The 19,908-nt window shown below is 36.6% G+C and overlaps 1 protein-coding gene across 1 annotated transcript; it reads left to right on the forward strand.

The window, feature by feature from the left end:
* The first annotated feature begins 15,438 nt into the window (after positions 1–15,438).
* On the forward strand, positions 15,439–19,546 carry LOC137712960 (glycerophosphodiester phosphodiesterase GDPD6). The gene is made up of 8 exons (XM_068452172.2): positions 15,439–15,579; positions 16,476–16,657; positions 16,723–16,906; positions 17,150–17,224; positions 17,641–17,750; positions 17,864–18,082; positions 18,200–18,355; positions 19,052–19,546. The coding sequence occupies exons 1-8, from the start codon at positions 15,564–15,566 to the stop codon at positions 19,289–19,291; spliced, it is 1,182 nt and encodes a 393-aa protein (XP_068308273.2). The 5' UTR covers positions 15,439–15,563; the 3' UTR covers positions 19,292–19,546.
* The last annotated feature ends 362 nt before the right edge of the window (positions 19,547–19,908 follow it).

Genomic DNA, 19,908 nt, shown 5'->3' on the forward strand with positions numbered 1-19,908 from the left:
GAAACTAAATTTTATTTTTTTATTTTTTATTTTTTATAGTTTTACATATATTAAAATAAACGGTTAAATGGGTATCCGTTTATAACCGCGGGTAATACCTATAACCGCCCATTTAAATTTCACGGGTAAACGGTTATACCTAAAACCATTTATTTATTTAAACGGTTACCCATAACCGTAACCGTCAAATTTAAATGGGCGGATAACCACGGTTACCTATAACCAATGGATATTTGCCCATCCCTAGTGAGGATCCTCCTGACCAAGCCCATCAGGCCTCTGAAATTTTATCCAACGGCTACAATTATTATAACTTTTAGAGGGACCTCTTGTTTGTATTTATCCAACGGCCCGATAGGCTTGGTTAGGATGATCCTCACCCTTTGCTCAAGAGAAGATCATGATCCATATGTTTTGATATGAGTCTAATGTATTGCACAGTCATAGATAAGGTCTAATAAGTAGAGCAATTAAAGTGTCCATAATTTGAAAACAAAATTGCATCGACTTTCGTTGAATGTTTTATCATGACTCTTCTAGAATTAACATGGAACTTTAAGTTACACATTAAATCTCATTATTTCATAAAAAAAACTCTCATTTTTTTAGTGTAAAATATATCGTTGTATTAAAAAAAAAAAAGTTACTCATCAAATCTCGTCGTTTCATCAAAAACTCTGACTCATGTTTTGAATTTTCCCTGCGATTCCTACAGATTAGTATCCAAATTTGAATTTGAATTCGCATGAAGCTATGAGAACTACAAGTAATTTACATGTTTTCGTTGAGTCGTTTACAACAGTAAGCTTCATTTTTGCTGGTATTTTTTACATGATTCTAGTCTACATGATTCGCGAACATTATACATTGATTGTCTTATGTAATTAATTGCTCAAAAGGCTTTTGACATTGATTGTGTTAGCTTCAGGGGCTTTTAACATTACCAAGATGGAGGACTACATCTTACTGTTAGAATCATGTAAAATTACTTATTCCACCATGATAGGTAGTTACAATACGATAGGTAGTTTAGCTTGTACAAGTACTTATATGGTAGGTAGTTCAGACTGTAAAGTACTTATATAATAAGTAGTTTAGATTATAAATGATCAGTTGAAATCTAAGTTTATGCCGACTAATATTATAATATGATAGGTAGTTTAGCTTGTACAAGTACTTATATCACATGTAGCATGTAGTTTAGATTGTAAAAGTACTTATGTGATAGGTAGTTTAGATTGTAAAAGATTAGCTGAAATATGGGTTTATGCCGACTAATAAGGTACCTAATGTAACATCCCACATCGCCCAGGAGACTGGATCTTGTAAGCATTATATGTATATTCTCATCTCTACCTAGCACGAGGCCTTTTGGGAGCTCACTGGCTTCAGGTTCCATGGGAACTCCGAAGTTAAGCAAGTAGCACGCGAGAGCACTCCCATGATGGGTGACCCACTGGGAAGTTCTTGTGTGAGTTCTCACAAACAAAATCGTAAGGGCGTGATTGGGGCCCAAATCGGACAATATCGTGCTATGGCGGAGTTGAGCCTGGGATGTAGTGAGGGCCCAGGCCGGGATGTGACAATTTGGTATCAGAGCCAATCCCTGGCCGGATATGTGTTGATGAGGACGTCGGGCCCCTAAGGGGGGTGGATTGTAACATCCTACATCGTTCAAGGGAGTGAATCTTGTAAACTTTATATGTATATTCTCATCTTTACCTAGCACGAGACCTTTTGGGAGCTCACTGGCTTCAAATTCCATCGGAACTCTGAAGTTAAGCGAGTAGTGCTCGAGAGCAATCCCATGATGGGTGACCCACTGGGAAGTTCTTGTGTGAATTCCTAAAAACAAAACCTTGAGGACGTGGTAGGGGCTCAAAGTGGGACAATATCGTGCTATGGTGGAGTCGAGAACTTCCCAGTGGGTCACCCATCATGGGAGTGCTCTCGAGCGCTACTCGCTTAACTTCGGAGTTCTGATAGAATTTGAAGCCAGTGAGCTCCCAAAAGGCATCGTGCTAGGTAGAGATGAGAATATACATATAAAGCTTACATGATTCACTCCCCTGGGCGATGTGGGATGTTACACCTGAATTGATAAAAAAAAAAAAATAATAATATAACTAATAGCAAGGCCCCCCAAGAGATTTATAGGTGTTCGAAATTTTGGAAATGTCCTAAATTAATTTTAGGAAATATGTGGTGCGAATAGAATGACTCTAACTTTGGCTTATAGCACACAGTTTTTTGTGAAAAAAAAAATTGAAATTTTTAGCTTTAAGAAATATTTTGTGTTGGAGTTAAGGAAAATATTGCAAAACCTTTGGATGTAATCCTACCTATTATTAGGTCCTGAAACTATTTTCTATTGATTCTTAAAGTGAGAAAATAGAAAAATATCTTTAAATTTAGGTTTTAAATAATTGATTACAAGTGTTTAAAAATGAATTATAATATATTTTGCACGGAAAAAATATATTTTGAAAAACACGAATATGATAGTTTGTTGTTACGGTAAGAGAAATAAAAGAAACATTAACAAAATAAAAATAAAAATAAAAAACTGAAAAAAAAATTGAAAAGGGAGGGATCGGTATGAAGATAGCGACTTTTTTGGTAAACAGTTGCTAGCTATGTAGCGATTGATCTCAAAGATTATAGCTAGCAAAGTACCGATCGTATCATTTTTTTTTCTTTTTTTTTCTTTTTCCATTGAATAGCTATAGTAGAGTAAAATAGTAATCACAATGCAAAGTATCAACCTAACAACAAAAAGTGCTGACACATGGAGTCCTATTCATGGACCTAAATAAAAAAAATAACTAAAAATTGGACTAATCTAATTGTTAGGCCATAAAATTGGGAAATGGCTCATTTCTGAATCTCTTCCACCAAATCCACCCAATCACCTAATTTGGACCCTTGAAATATGGTCCAATGGCCAAAGTTATTATAACTTTTAAAGTGGTCCCCTGTTTGTAGTCGTTGGATCAAATTTCAAGGGCATGGATTGATTGATTGAGTGGATTTGGTGGAAGGGATCCGGAGAAGATCTCTTTCCATAAAATTGGACCTATTTCAAGTTAGTTTATTTACACATAACAGATTTGTAAGGAAGAAGTTAATTTAAACCACATATTAATGAAACTCTTTTTGTTAACTGTAAGAGGGTGAAAAAACATTTTTGTCTTCTATCACAAAATAAAATTATGGACAATTAAGTAATTTGCACAAACTAAATTTTACAGTTGTTTTTAAAAGCATCATCTACATGTAATCCTAACAAATCACCTACAAGAACTCCAGATTTTTACGGGTGTATTGTTTTATGCAACTTCGAATTTCTATGGCACTTATTTTCAAAACTTCAAGTTCGAGTTTAAGTACGAACTCTAGGTTCATGATACCTGCAAACAAACACAATATACATATGTAGTGAACAGGAATAATTTCGGGACCTATGTGTGAAAAGAATGGGTGACGACCCAAAATATGGGGCTGTCGTGGCTTGCAGGCCCAAAATAGTGGTTGTTGGGTTGCTGGGCCACAAATGAGAAGTAAATGGGTTAACAGATTATATACCCAATTATTGGACTAAGAAGGAAAAGTGAAAAACAAGGCCTAACTCATGAGCTTGTTATTTCATGCGAGCCAAAAATAAAATAAGGCCCAAAAGAAAAAAAAAATAAACAAGTAGGACGGTTTGGTGCATATGCCCAATTGGGTTGCGGGTCGACTGCAGGCAGCCCAGGTCCGTAAGAAAGGTGATGCAAAACGGCTTTGTTTTGGACCTTAGAGTTTTAGAGCAGGAACGACTTGATGGCTCGGGCAGTGCGGCTTCAGGCAACGGCTCTCATGCGTGTAGGGTTTGAAAAATCCCATTTTTTTCTTCTCTTATTCACGCATATTCAATTCACCACAATTATAAGAACAATAAATTTAAGCTGAATCTATAATTTGAAGAAAAAAAAAGCATGTAAAATTAGAGTTCATGCTTCAAGGTGAATGTTTCATGCAATCATTGCTGAAAAAATATTGAAATTGAAACCATGTTTTATAGATTACTTGGATTGCTTGATGAATATTGTGAACGGCTTTGTAGTAAACAAGCATTCAGTTCCTTAGCTCAGTGTCAGGAGCGTGTTTAACAATGCGTTGTAGCCTAAATTTAACTGAATGAGAGAGAGAGGGATGGAGCTGCATAAAGAGAAAAGATAGGCTTGGGAATTACTATGATGATATTTCTCCATACCTTGTGCTTTTTTTAAGAAAAATAATGGGGTTAATTGCCCTACATGTAATACAAAGTTGTGCCTTTTTGTTTTTTGTAATTAATTCTTGAATTGTTTCTCACTAACATTAGTAGTTGTTGAGACTATAAATACTCAAGTAATGATTTCTGTTGTGAAATTGGTGTGAATGCCCACATAAAGAAAACAACCACATATGGCTAAGGGTGGAAAGTGGAACAATAGAAGTCAAAATTATATTGCTTAAATAGTAGAAGTTTTGGTTTTTATTGTTTTGGTGTGTAAGCCTTTTACATGCATTAAAAGAGACGTATGCTTGTATCGTATGGGTAGTACACAAAGATGAAAAGCATAAAGTAATAATCATGTTTTCCTCATTTGTTTCTCTCTACGTTCATTTCTCTTATCTGATACTAGTGAAGAAAATAAACAGAATAATACATGGTTCCCGTTTCACTTCAATCTCTAAAAACTCTGATAATATATATAGGTATGCATCATCTGATAATAACATGTTTCTAAATGCTCAAGTAATCATTATCTTTAATTGGTCAAAGCTCCAAAAGACTCCAAAATAAAACTGTCGAACACTCTAATGCCACATTCAATCACATATATTAAACATTAGCCTGTTCTATCAACTATATTTTTCTCTCAAGTGAGGCATAAATATATATATATATATATATATATATATATTATATGGCCCTTTATAACCAAATATATCTCGGGATACTAAACCTAGTTAGAAACTAATTTTGTTTTTTGTTTTTTAGTTTTACATATATTAAAATAAACGGTTAAATGGGTACCTGTTTATAACCGCGGGTAATACCTATAACCGTCCATTTAAATTTCACAGGCAAACGGTTATACCCATAACCGTTTATTTATCTAAAATGTTACCCATAACCATAACCTTCAAATTTAAATGGACAGATAACCGCGGTTACCCATAACCAACGAGTATTTGCCCATTCTTATATAAGTCATAGCTACCAGAGTAATCCATCACTTACTGTCACTAGATCCTAGTGTGTATTAGTGAGTTTCACATATGCTCTTAACATCTCAATTTTGCAATCTCTCGTTCAAAAATTGGGCTTGTTTGAGATTACTTCTAGTTATATGAAATGCACTTCAAGATATCAAAAAAGCATTTTCAACCCTTCTAAAATCAAATCCCAAACAAGGCCTTGTTCCCCATTACGTTTTATCTCTACTTGGCAGCGGTTGGTCTGAGACTTCCAATGCTCCCGCCGCATGGCATGACTTCTTGGCCCACAGTGCATGCAGCCCGACAACGAAGCACACCGACTCAACAACCCCATGACGTCGTCCGTACCAGGGGTGCAACCCGTGGCCCCCACAATTTATGGGCAGTTATGGGACCCACCTCGTTGACTTGGCGCTTGCTGCTGCATGGCCCACACTTGTCAAATCGGATCTGAGACACACAGAGAGTGAAACTCTTCTCTCAATTCCTCGCCACGGGGTTTTGCTCTGAAAGTCTACGCTGAGTTTTTGGTGTGGGGGTTTCCTTGCACAAAGTGTTGTGATTTTATATAATTGTCAATTCGAATTAATTAGTAAAATGATTTTAGAGTTAGAGAGGTTAGATCTTTTTTTTCTAATTAGCACTACGTTATTGAGCTCTAACCTAATAATTATTCACTTATTGTCTCACTTAACACAAATTTTTCTATCTAAATTTCGCTACACGGAGAAAAAAAAAAGACGTTTGATTTAATTAACAATCTAATATTTTAAAGGTATGTTATCATTTTGTAGTAGATTTGAGTTAAGTCAATTGGTCTGACAATTCTCCAGTGCACTTATAAGGATCATGCCATGTTTCAAACTCTTTTTCGTGTAAAAGAGGGAGATGAATTTTTTTTGTTTTGAAATTTTGAAATCTAATTAACTTGTCAAAATCCTTTTTTTTTTCTTTTTTTTTTATCGATAAGATTAAATTGAATTGTAAGAGTTTGAATTAAATTTTTCTTAAAGAGGTACAAAAAAGTGTGAACAAATCTCTTAAAAAATAGTGAAATATCAAGTGGGGATTGCTTCGCTAGCATTGGGAATTATGATATGCGTTACAAGTTCCCCCTACATTACAGAAATAGGGTAATGCCAGGGTTGTAGACAAATTTTGAAAACTAAAAGATATAGAAGTTGATTATTGGTTTATAATTTAAACGTTAATAAACGTACTCATTTTTATTAGTGACACATTATTTAGTTGGTAAATTATGTCTCCCTACCCACATAAATAATATTTCCATACCAATTTTCACTCCTTCCACTAAGGAAAACGAGTACATAAAACGGGTTTATTGTCACATAAAGTCTCAATTGTGCATTATTATAGATAACTATTTCTAACAAGGCATTCTTGATTTGAGACATGATGATGATGATGATGATGATGAACTCGTTTCATATAAGTTGTTATCATTATAAAGAACAAGAAAGTTTTAAATGGCATACGTGTCACTGTAACGTTACTAGTGATACAAAGATGTGTGTAAGTTTTTTTCTACATATAGTCGTACATGGTGACGGATGAACTCATTCCACATAATTTGCTCACATTTGAAGGACGAAAATATTTACATGGCACAAGTAGCTGTCACCATAGCAATATGTGTTATGACACAAAGAGATACTAGGGAGACCATACTACATTCATGTACCACGTGATGTATACCTGTCATATCAATTAATGAGTTTAATTATCTCATTAAATGTTGATTATATGTGTCAATTACCATATCATGTGATATATGAATGTGATAAAAAATTAATCTCCCTAAATTTTTTTAGTATATATAGTTGTATTATTGACAAAAGCACAATAATTACATGTCAGTCATCTCTATTAGAAAGATCGAAACAGTTTTTTTTTAACAAACTATATTATTGACACTGAAAAGGTGGGAAAGTGGGTTAAGCCTTATAATGGGCTAGCAATAATATGCTTCAAATTCACCTTTGACGATAATCGAGTCTAAGACATTTTTTTTACCAGTGAAGAGGAATATCACTAATCGTAATACTAAAGACAATTTTTATACAATTAATTGTAGACACTCCTTTAAGCAACCAAAAAGCCCGGCAGTAATCCTAAATTTTATCAAAACTGCCCTCAATTTTCCTCACAATTACAAACAAAAATCCGTAAGAGTGGAAAACGGAGAAAAAGCTAAGATGAGTTACAGGTGGTGGGAGAGGAGCAAAGTCATGGAGCTGCATATTGCAAAGGCTGATGTGAGAGAGAGAGAGAAATGAAAAGAGTAACCGTAGAAAATGTGAACCAGTCTCTTTGCAACACTGTGATCTCCTCTGGTAACCACGTGGGGATTGAGAAATGCAGCCACTGCAACACCTTCAAACCCTTTTCCGCACCGATTTCTAATATAAATCCCCCCTACCCTGCTCCAAATCTCTCACATCAGTTTGCAGTTCTGTATTTGCAGAGAGAGAGAGAGAGAGAGTTGTTAGTTGCAGGAGCACCAGTCTGTCACAAAACCCTTGTAAGCCTGCCTTTCTCTGGTTTTTCCTTCTCTCTCTCTCTCTCTCTCTCTCTCTCTCTCTCTCTCCATATATTTCTTTTCCTTTTCTAAAACTTAGGTTAAAATTGAATTTTTAATGGTATTTTAGAAAAGCCATGTAATTCCTTTCTGGGGTTTGCTTCATCTCTCTCTCATTTTCTAAAACTTAGGGTTAAAGAATGAAATTTTCATGGAAATTTCAAAAACCCATGTAACCGTTTCTGGGTTTTCTTATCTCTCTTTCTCACTTGTAATTTTCTGCTGCAGTATTAAAAATTGAGTCAAAGATTAAATTTTGGAGTTTCTCGGTTTTCTGACTTTCTCACTCTTTCTTGAGTTCTTCATTTTCTTGCTGCATGCAGTTTCACAAATTTGGTTCAAATATTACATTTTTCATGGTGTTTTCTGTGTGTATAATTCTGTCTTGTAAAAAACCAAGCAATCAAAATCTTCATGGTTTTGCCCTAACTTTTGCTTTTTCTTGCTGCAGAAGAGGCTTAAACGAATCGTTTTACAGTCCAATCTGCTCACTTCCTGTCTGCAATGGCCACCGCAAACAGAGACAACGTTTCTCAACCTAATAACGCCGCCATGCAAAAAACCACCGGCGATTCCCAGGTCCCAGACCTCAACCTGGAATTCTCTTTCGGAGGGATTTACCCTGAGAATTCCAACCAAAACCCTCTGGCTCTGTCCTCATCGGTGGCCACAATCATGAGGCCTCAGGAACCCCAAGCGGCGCCGCATAGGGCGGTTTCTCCAGTTCGTTCCGTACAGCTGCCGAGGGCAAGCTCGCTTCCCACAGAAAAAGGTCTAAGGCGGGTGATCAGGCCCAAGAACGTTCGAGCCTTGAGAAGGCTGGAAACCAAACAGAAGATAGCTCAGCGGCAGATGAGCCAGCAACCGGCTGCTTTGCCGGAGGTGGCCAGGGCTCCAGCAGCTCCTGAAGCTCCAGCAGCTCCAGCAGCTACTGAAGCTCCAGCAGCTCCTGCAGCTCCTGCAGCTCCGGCAGCTCCGGCAACTCCGGCAGCTCTGGCAGTAATCCTGCCGGAACTCAAAGAGTGTGCTTCCAACTGTCCCGGGGCCTTGGAGACGGTACTCTATCATTACAAGGCGGAGGGGTACTTGACTGTGTCTCGTGCTGCAAACGGTAAGCTACACATCAAACTTCAAAGCTAATAATTTGTCTATGATCTATTTTGTTTATTGTTTTAATGTTCAGCTTGAGAATAATTTGTGATTGTTTGATCTTGTCATATGATTTTTTGCAGCATGGTGTTTCTGTTGGAAGAAAATCATTTAGTTGCATGAGTAAAAATATAGTATATGTTTGTGTGTGAGGTTGCTTTTTGATATGATTTTTTGTTTTAGTTCATACATGGTGTGTATAGATAGCTAAAAAGAAAGAGGAACTGGATAACTAGTTGAAAATGAAAATATGAAACCCTAATTGTCTTTGGAAGGTCACGAGAATTGTTGGAAGAGAAATGTTGTGCATGCAACTGATAGGATTCGGTAGATAGGACAATTGATGCGATTTGTTCATTAGGGTAAAAATTTGATACGATTCGGTCGTTAGGGTAAAACTGACACGATTCGATAGTTAGGGTAATTGATACAATTGGGTAGTTAGGGTAACTGATACCTCGTTAGGGTAAAATTGATATGATTGGGTAGTTAGGGTAATTAATACGATTCGATCGCTAGGGTAATTGACACGATTCGGTCGTTAGGGTAATTGATACGATTTTGGTAGTTGGAATTCAAATCGCTCATGAAACATGTAACAAAATGAACTAACAAAGACAAGGCATCCACAGGGAAAGATGATCTAGGTTCCTTTTGCTTAGTTAACGATGTAAAAGATAGCAATGATTGGTGAACATGAGTTTCGAATTTGAGAAACATTCGAGTGCCGACAAAAATTAGGAAAGATTGTATCCCACAATGAATCAAATGGGAAAAGAAAACTAATTAGTTGCGTATCGACAAATATTAAGTAACAGTCTTATATCCGACAACGTATCGACAAAATAATAGAACAAAGGCGCATATGAGCCTAATTTAGAAGATGATCATGACCGTGAATGAACAAAATCAAATAAGCCATCCTTATAGTCCATTTTAGTAATTAATTCAGAAGTATTTTTTACATAGTGATGCCTAGTTACTCATAACATATATTAATACGCGCAAAGTGTAAGTGACATTCCGAAACTTTACTACTATGGAAACTTATAAGTGACACAAAATGGTTCATGATTTTAGCCGGAGTTAGTTTCCTTGACCATAAAGTAGTAGTTCTAATCAACACTTTAGGAATTCTTTCCCATATACTTCCTGGTTTTTTAACTTCCGGTCACCTTCCATTCACCATTGTGATTGAACATGCTTGATAAAAAAGTTTTGTTGTTCTTCTCTCTCTTCATTTTTTGAATATTAGTTTGTAGCATCTCAAAGTTTCATGATGACAATATCTTTACATTCAAATGATCAAGAAAAATATAGTTTCCCTTCCTTCAGTTGAGGTGGGTTTGGGATATAGATTTGAGCCAGTTTGACAAAGCTCTTGATATCTTTACATTCAAACTATTTGAACTTCTGTGAATCCCATGCAGGAGCACAAAGTGTTGAGACGTTACCTTCGCAAAGGAATGTCACAGTACCATTAATGGCCACCTCTGCAACAGCGGCTACAACAAAAGAGGATGGCCCTTCACAAAGCACACCGGAAAGCCCCTCAAAGGGGGTCAAACTTGATTCTGGGGACGATATGGTTTCATTGAGAACCACCGGAGTGGGAGGAAGACAAATCAAGGGGATCCTTTACGCTAGGGATGGTGAGGTTAACATCCTGTGTGTTTGCCACGGACTTTTCCACTCGCCGGCACAATTTGTGAAGCACGCCGGTGGAGAGGAAGTAGAAAATCCCTTGCGGCACATAATTGTCTGCCCTTCCTCAGATTAGGTTAACGGAGGAGGCTCTTTTCGCATCCTTAGAAATGTAACTAATGTCAATATTTTTGGAGAACTGAATGTTAATTAAAATATAAACACCCTCATTTTGAGTAATTAGCTCTAATTTTATGATGATGTTTACCAACTCCAATGGTTGAAGTTTATGTATTTGGACATATACATGAACTCCTGCCTCTTGGCTGTATAGTTCCGCCAAAGCACTCGGACAATGGATATTGAGCATACTTCTGGTCACCTTGTAACTTGTTGATTTTGCAATGCCTCCAAAGTTCAGCACATCTTAGTTCGTGTGACATTGAATTGATAGATATCAAGCATATATTCTTTTGATCCCCTTGAAACTTGTTGTAGATTTTCGGTCTCCTTATAACTTGTTGGCTTTGTATTACGTCCAAAGTTCAACATGTCTTGAGTTTGATTGGATTAGGACTTTCCTTTTAATAGTTGGATTCTCTTCTATTGCTTCTACTCTCCTTTCCTTCAGATCTCATTCATTTAAACTCCATTAAACAAAATCTCAAGGTTCTATTTCTTCTTGATTGAGTTTTTAATGCTGTGGATTTCTTCTTCCTTTCTTTTTGCTTTCCACTCGTACTCTTACAAAAGTAGGAAACATTATCATTTCAGCTGCTTTTTTATCAATCTGAATTTGCTATGAGATTTACTCTGATCAATTATTATAGTTTTTTAGTCTTTTGTGCGGACGTCTCAACGAGTTATTACTAATCTACTCATATTATAACATTTAAATTTATATCCTAGTTCATAACAAATTAACCTTGTTGTCCATAACATGTGAACAAGTAACCTCACAGGATATATAATGTTTCTCATAAATGAGTACCCTTAGTGTCATGTTTGGGATTTCTTATCTAGAATAAGAAGAAGCGCTTTTATTATAATCACGTATAACTTAACATGAAACCCAAGTGCTTTTAAATTTTATGTCAAACGTAGTAGTAATAAGCAATTTTAATTTTTACACACTTTTAACCATTCAAGTAGTCCCAAATGGCCCCTCTCATTCACATATTTGTTGGTTTCTTAATCCAATTTTGAACTATTGGTTAAGTTTTTCTAATTTTGAAATCAAGTGCACTAGTGCTGGCCTAACACTCATTCTGGGGTAGGAAAAACGCCACCTTTCTTGGAAAAGAAAGCAAAAAATTGGGCTAATCCAACCCATCACAGTGAAACTTCGAAAAAAAAACCATCAGCGTAAAAGATTAAAATTTGAATTGAAACAAAACCAGTTCCCCCCCCCCAAAGGGTTTGGTTGTGGTGCCCTAATAAGTAAGCAGTTCGCCTCCTCTCCTTTGCATGTATATGCCCTAAAACAACGCCCGCTGATTCCGAGAACCCAGAACTCAACCTGGCCTGGGATCTCTCCCGGCACCGGGGCCTCTAATACCATTTGTCAGTCAAAACCAGAGGACTGGATACATCACTGTGTCTCCTGCTCCAAATGCTAAGCCACATTTGAAAAAAAAAATAGAGACAGAGGGAGGGAAGGAGAGAGAGAATGACCCAGCGGATAGGAGCCATTTTGGTGTCGGTGATACACTGCCGATGAGTATATTCGGTGCAACACCACCGTAATTAACTGATTAAAGCATCCCCAACCCACCGAACTATTTAACTATTTTGGAATTGCTGCCCAACCAAGTGTTAGAGCTTCGCAAAAAGGGGCCAAACCTCATTCACAATATTTGATTTCCTTTCATTCTGTTTTTGAATTCACTGCTGAGATTAATACTTTTTGGAGACTAAAAGCACTGCGGGAACAATGCTGCCGAAACTCAAAGCCTGGAGTGTAACTTGTGGTTCAACCGTTCAGGCAGCGCCTGGGCATCCCGTACTCTATCAGTTAAAAGCGGAGCGATATGTCACTGTCTCTAGCTCCAAGGGGTAAGCAGCATATCAAGCTAATTATTTGTCTATGTTCTTTTTTTTTTTTTTTTTTTTTTTTTTTAATTTACCGTTTTAATAGTTTACTTGATTTGTGATTGTTTGATCTTATACTGCTGATTTCGATTTCTTTGATCTCGAATGCGTAGTTAGAGTAATTGTTACTGTTTGCTAGTTAGGATAATTTATATGATTCGGTCATTAGGGTAATTGACACAATTTTTTATTTTATTTTATTTTTTTCTTTTTTGCTTATAAAAGGGGACCAGTTGGTGGCTTGGTCACAACAGTCCATATTTTCAGGGGTTAGCAAGACTTATAGAGATATTTCAGTATTCCTCTGACCACCATGATGTGATTCACCAACGGGTAATTGATACAATTCGATGGTTGGTACATTCGATTTTGGTCATGAAATGTGTAACAATATGACAAAACACGTGGGGAAGCAATGACAAGAGAATTTGCGGCGTCAATGAGGAAAGATGATCTAGGTTCCTTTGTTTCGTCAACGATGTTAAAGATGGCGATGATTGGTGAACGCGAGTATCGAATCTAATAAACATTCACATGCTGACAAAATTAGAAAAGAAATTGTATTCGACAATTTATCAACGGATAAAAGAAAACTAATTAATTGCGTATCGACAAATATTTAAAAAAAATAAAAAGTATATACCTGACAACGCATTGACAAAATAAGAGAATCGGCGCATATGAGCCTAATATAGCTAGGAGCTGATTCTGACTGCGCACGGACAAAATCAAAAATTTCATCTCCATAGTTACGTGTAACGTCTAAGTGAGTGATCTTCCAAACCTTTACTGTTCCATGGAACTTGCAGGTGACATGAAATGGTTCATGACCGTCCTTCGTCCTTGTGACTAGAAATAGTTTGTGGCAGGCTTGTCTTTGATATCTCATGACTTCTCTTAACAAAAGCAGTATACATGACATGATGCATCATTTTGCCTTTCCACAACATCTGTTAATTTGTTTTTGGAAAGTTAATTCCAAGTATTCTAAAAAGTACTCGTTCTACGTAAAAGTAAAAACTGCTTCTGCATAATTTTTACACGGTAGAGTAGCAACAGAAACAATAACATTGGAGACAACTCGATCGTTTCCGATTGAAACACCTGCAGTTTAATTCCATGCAGGAGCAGAATACGTTGATACTTTGCCCTCCCAAAGGGAGCCAGTGGCCAATACAAAACATATCAGCCCTTCGAAGAGGGTTAAAGTTTCCGGAATTAAAAGATAAACACCCTCATTTGAGCAACTAGCTCTCATTTTATGACGATGTTTACACTATATTATCATATATATAGTCCTTTATGCAACCGTGGATGTTAAAGCTTTTGTATTTGGACATAAGCACATCAAGCAAACTTTCAATTTCCTCATAACTTGTTAGTTTTGTGTTACCTTCAAAGTTTAGCAGGTCTTGGGTTCATTGGCATCAAATTGATGGATACCAAGCAAGTGTCTCGCCGCCGTATAACTTGTTGGCTTTACATTACATCGGAAGTTTAGCAGGTCTTGGATTCGACTATCATCGAACCGATTGCTCAGGATACATATTTTATCCTTGTAACCTGATGGCCTTGTGTTGCATCCAAAGTTCATCATGTCTTGGTTATGGTGGACATCAAACCCATAGATATCAAGAAGACATGTGATTACCTTGTAACTTGTTGGTTTTGTATTTAATCCGAAGATGTCTTGTTCGAGGACTTTCATTTTTGTAGTTGGATTCTCTTCTTCTTCTTTGCATTTTCTATTTTTTTTGGCTCTCTTTCATTTAAACTCCTTTAAACAAAATCTCATGGTTTTGTTTCTTCTTGATTGAGTTTTTAATTTCGTGGATCTCTTCTTCATTTTATATTATGAACGTAGAACATAGTATTAAAGAAAAAATAAACACACTAATCACACCAAATAACAATGTCAAATTATGAGAATCGCCCATCTCAAACAAGAGTACTTGCGTGAAATAGGGTGGTATTCCAAATTTACCACTCGTTTACGGTTTACTGTATGTGTTAATTTTCTCATATAAATGTCGCATAATTATTAACGCGATGATGACATTATAGAATTAGGCAAGTCATTCTGGTCTAACATACTGATGTCACAAAACAATTATACACATCATGTCGAAAAGTCAAAATAAATAACAAAAAAATAATAGATTTGAAACACTGCTATCTTACCGTCTGTGTCAGGTAAATCCTTCTCCGTCTCACATGGTTAATGTCCAAAAGGTAGTATATATATCAAGCCGCACACGACAAATCACCATTCAGTCAACGCCAACCGGCCGCGTTTAGAAATTAGAATCCCACGGCAATCCAATCATCCAAACTACCAAAAAAACCCTCCCCAATCCCACCCTCCACGTGTCAGATCTTCCAATCCAACACGTCATCAAACGGCAGTATTGCAAGAGATTTTTCAGTACAATCGCACAAGATAGGACATCATATGTTATTATACAAATTCTAAAACATATGTATTAAGAATTTAATAATTTGAAGAATAAAAATTTTTACAATTTATATAAAAATACGTAATATTCCACTTATATCCGGTATAATGAAAAATTTCTCATCTGTCACTTCCAAATCAGTTTCCCGATGAAATCACATCTGTTGGAGGGAATATTCTTGGTTTACAGCTAGATCCATGGCGTCGAATTCTCCGAGCCCTCGTTGTTATAAAACCCTCGGCCGCATACTTATAAAACCCTCGGCCGCATACGATTCGACCACCTTAGAAAAGAAGCTCTGCAGCTTGTTTGTTCATTTGGTTCTTCAAGAAGCCCAGGAAACGCAGTAGGTAGAGAGAAGCTTGGAAAACGCCATGCCTTCCTCCCACTGTAAGCTGCCAACGTTGCTCCAACGATTAAATTTTTTCTTCCAATTTTAGCATCTTTTTTTTCTGGTGATGGTGTGACTTTTTCAATGTTTGTATGCGTATGATTACTGGTTTTTTTTTTTTTTTTTTTTTTAATTTTGTTGGAATTAAATGCAAACTTGGAACCAAAGAATGATTTTTTTGCTCTTTTTTAGAGTTTTAATTGTTGATCGTGTGAGTTTTGCAATATTTGTGTGTGAATGATTACTGGGTTTTATTTTTTTTCTCTTCAGTTTTGTAGAATTAAGCTACAAACTTGGCTCCAAAGATTGAATCTTTGCTCTTCTTTTAGAGTTTTAATTGTTGATCCTGTGAGTTTTCCAATCATTTTATGTGAATGATTACTGGGTTTTGTTCAATTTTGTAAAAAAAAAGTTTGATTCTTTATTTTTTAGGTAGTGGCTGATATGCTTCTGATATTGGTTTTCTCTTCTGTCTTGTTTGCCCCTGGCAATTGCTTGATTGGGCCTGTTTGATTCGTTTGAAGCTTGCATTTGATTTGTTTGAATTCAATTTGGTGGTTTAAGAGGATATTTTCTACCTTTGCATGTTGGGGAGTTCGAATTTTAGTTGGAAATTTGCCTTGAGTGTTTCCAAATTTAGCAAAATTATGATGTAGGTATAATGCCAGTTTGTTATGTGAATGCTATTTATAAGTAGGCGTTTTTAGTTGAATGAGGCGATTGGTTTCTAAATGTGGCAAGGCACCGAGTAGTTTCTATGGCAAATGGCGATACATTGATTTCGGTTTGTATGTATGTATAGTGTTAAGACTCCGTATATGTTTATTCTCCAAATCATGAAAAATAAAAATACTGTGAGAATTTATATTAATTTTGGTGTTTTTGCATTTGACAGGCTTTGCTCCTTTTGTGTTCCTACTGCTCCTTGTTGGGTGTTCTGGAAGGCCATTCTATCCACTTCCTAGTAAAGCAGCTGATGCTACCAATAGACAGCCTCTACAAACTTATCGTCCATACAACGTTGCTCATCGAGGTTCAAATGGAGAGATTCCCGAAGAAACTGCTGCTGCATACATGGTACTTCATTCACTTGATGAAGAGCTGTTCTCAGTATATAAGTACTAAAACATTCATTTTTGCAGAGAGCTATTGAAGAGGGTGCAGACTTCATTGAAACGGATATCCTATCTTCTAAAGATGGTGTTCTTATATGCTTTCATGATGTGACCCTTGATGACACAACTGATGTTGCTGAACACAAGGAATTTGCAGATCGTAAAAGAACCTATGAAGTTCAAGGGGTCAACACTACTGGTTTTTTTACTGGTATGTGAAGCCCCTTTGCGTGCAACACTTTTTAAATCGTTAGTCTAACTGATTATTTATCACATTGGGTCGATGGGTATTTTTGTACATCCCTCTTTTAACTGACGATTGACCATACTTGAGCACCCAACTGATAAGTTTTGTTAGCTTACCACTACTTCCAAAATCTGATACCTGTATCTTTCTTTTTGTGATGTGTTTATTGCCAACTGCAAAATTAAAAGTTACTTTAACGGTATACAGTTGATTTTACACTAAAAGAACTGAAGTCATTACGAGTGAAGCAGAGATACCCATTTCGGGATCAACAATATAATGGTGAGTTCCTATCTCTGGTACATAACTCTGAATTTTAGCATGCATCTTTTATTACTTGCTGTTGCTGACTATTTGATGATAGAGACCTTATTTCAGCATCAGATTTCTAACCACTAATAGCTTTATCTTGTGGCCTTCAAATCGTGCAAGTACGATATTGTTAGTTTATGTTTTGAGCTTGATTGGGCATTTAGTTAGACCATCTGCTTAAGCTTTCCTATGAGTCATCTCACCATTTGAATCACGGTGCTAGTTCCCTATGTTGTTGTGTCGAACGTGCTATATGAAATATTGCTACACTTTCGTAATTTTTTTGCATTAAAAAACATATGTCTATTTCCGAGTATAAGATATTCATTTATATAGATGCAAATATAAAGGATGGTTGAGATATCATTTTCTGATGCATTTGTCAGGAAAATATCCTATTATTACTTTTGAAGAGTTCATTTCAATCGCACTGGATGCACCCAGAGTTGTTGGAATATATCCGGAGATTAAAAACCCAGTATTGATCAACCAACATGTAAGTATCCTGAAAGCTGATACAAATAATGGTTTCACAGAACATGATTAGCATTCTGACAGATATCTTTTCTCTTTTGCACGACACTTGCCCGATGCTTTAATTTATGACAGGTGAAGTGGGCAGACCGTAAGAGGTTCGAGGACAGATTTGTGGAGACACTTAAGAAGTACGGATACAAGGGTTCATACCTATCAAAAAATTGGTTGAAACAACCTGCATTTATCCAGTCATTTGCTCCAACTTCACTTGTATACATATCAAATCTGACAGACTTGCCCAAGATCTTCTTAATTGACGATGTTACTGTTCCAACCCAAGACACTAATCAGGTGTGTGTTATTTCTAGTGTTTTATCTCCCCTTGGACTACTTACGCGATATAGTTCTTCCTTTGACTTTTCAGTATTTAAATTCCTCACTAACTGACCTCAAATCTATGATGTGCAGTCCTATTGGGAGATTACTTCGGATCCTTACCTTGACTACATTAAAGATTATGTGGTGGGCATTGGACCGTGGAAGGATACGATAGTTCCTGTAGTAAACAATTATTTGCAAACACCTACCGATTTGGTCTCCAGAGCCCATGCACGTGACCTACAGGTAGATTTCTTCTCTGTTAAGACTAGTCTGATTTATTTAGAGTAACGGGGTTATGAAAAAAAATTTGTCACGGTCATGAGTCCTTTTTCTTCGACATAGCATTTTTGTCCTGTATTAGTATAGTACTGTGTTGATTGCCTCTGCTATAATTTGGGAAGCCAGAATACGGTGACATGCCTGACAGGACCTACTCACAAAAGGTTGAATGAACAAAAAACAGAGGCGTTTCTCTGTAGTCTAATTTTCTAATCTGTTACTGAGAGGTGTGGTTAATGGATAACCATAAGAGAAACCAATTTGTAATTGTTCAAGCACAACAGCTCGTTAGGATGTTGTATGCTATGATGTCACATCGAATCCTAGGATGCGTATAATAATTTAAATGGTATGATTCAAGGCAACTCTTAGATTCGACAAAAACAAACATTGCATAGCTTAGGTGTTGCTTTTGACAAATGTATTGACCGGATTGATGACTTGAGTAGAGAACGAGTTGATAATTTTCTTTCTAAAATCCAGCTATACATCAGCAGCATGAAAATTTGTTTCCACTATTTACTATGGGATGCTGAAGAACTTTTCCTTTTCTCGTCAATCTGGTTTCCTGCGATTTATCTTCTGAAATATGAATGCTTCAGATGCATGGACGTAATTCCTGTAAATTGTATTCTTACTTCTCCTTCAATTCCAATGCAGGTGCACCCCTACACATACAGAAACGAGAACTCATTCCTGCACTTGGACTTTCATCAAGATCCATATGCGGAGTACAATTACTGGATTAACGAGATCGGAGTCGATGGACTTTTTACAGACTTCACAGGAAGCCTGCATAACTTTCAAGAGTGGACCTCCTTCAATGAAAGTGATGACAAGAATGCATCAAGTTTACTGCACAAAATAGCATCAATGGTCTCTCCCTATAAGAAGGCGTGAGATCGATAGTACATTTTAGGTATCACTTTGTCTTATTAACCTATGTGCAATTTCTGCAGACCACACCCCTGTAAAATTCTCTTAGAGAAGTTCGTTTCTCGGTTCAGTTAGAATCATGCCAAGTTAAAGCAGTTCAGTGAAATTCTTTGAAATTTCGTCTTCAAATTTCACTGTTGATCCAAAGTGATCTGCACGAGCTTCGGTTTTTCGTGTTTACTTTACAATATATTTGGATCACAATTCGGAATTTTGAAATTTTCCATATGCGTTCAAGTTCAATCCTAATTGTTCGAATCATCAAATTTTAGGGTTTCTAACTTCGGATTTGATTTGGGTGTGCAAATGTTGAAACTTTTTGGACCATTTTCGGGTGAAGCTTATAATTACCAATCCAACTTGCACTCGCGAGAAAAAACCATTATTGGTGAGATGCAAGATTCACTGCTTAGTGGTGCTTTCGTAAGAACCTTCCAAGTCTTTCACAAGTGGTGATAAAATCTTCATCTTCAACCCATTGTGTTCCATCCCCGGTTCAAACCCACTATTCTAGTCTACTTTAGAGTAGAATTATCGCTTGTAATTAGGGATGGCAACGGGACAAATTGGATTCAGATGTG

This window comes from Pyrus communis, chromosome 14, assembly GCF_041283825.1.
Source record: "Pyrus communis isolate YQ-2024b chromosome 14, ASM4128382v1, whole genome shotgun sequence".
NCBI classification, from domain to species: domain Eukaryota; kingdom Viridiplantae; phylum Streptophyta; class Magnoliopsida; order Rosales; family Rosaceae; genus Pyrus; species Pyrus communis.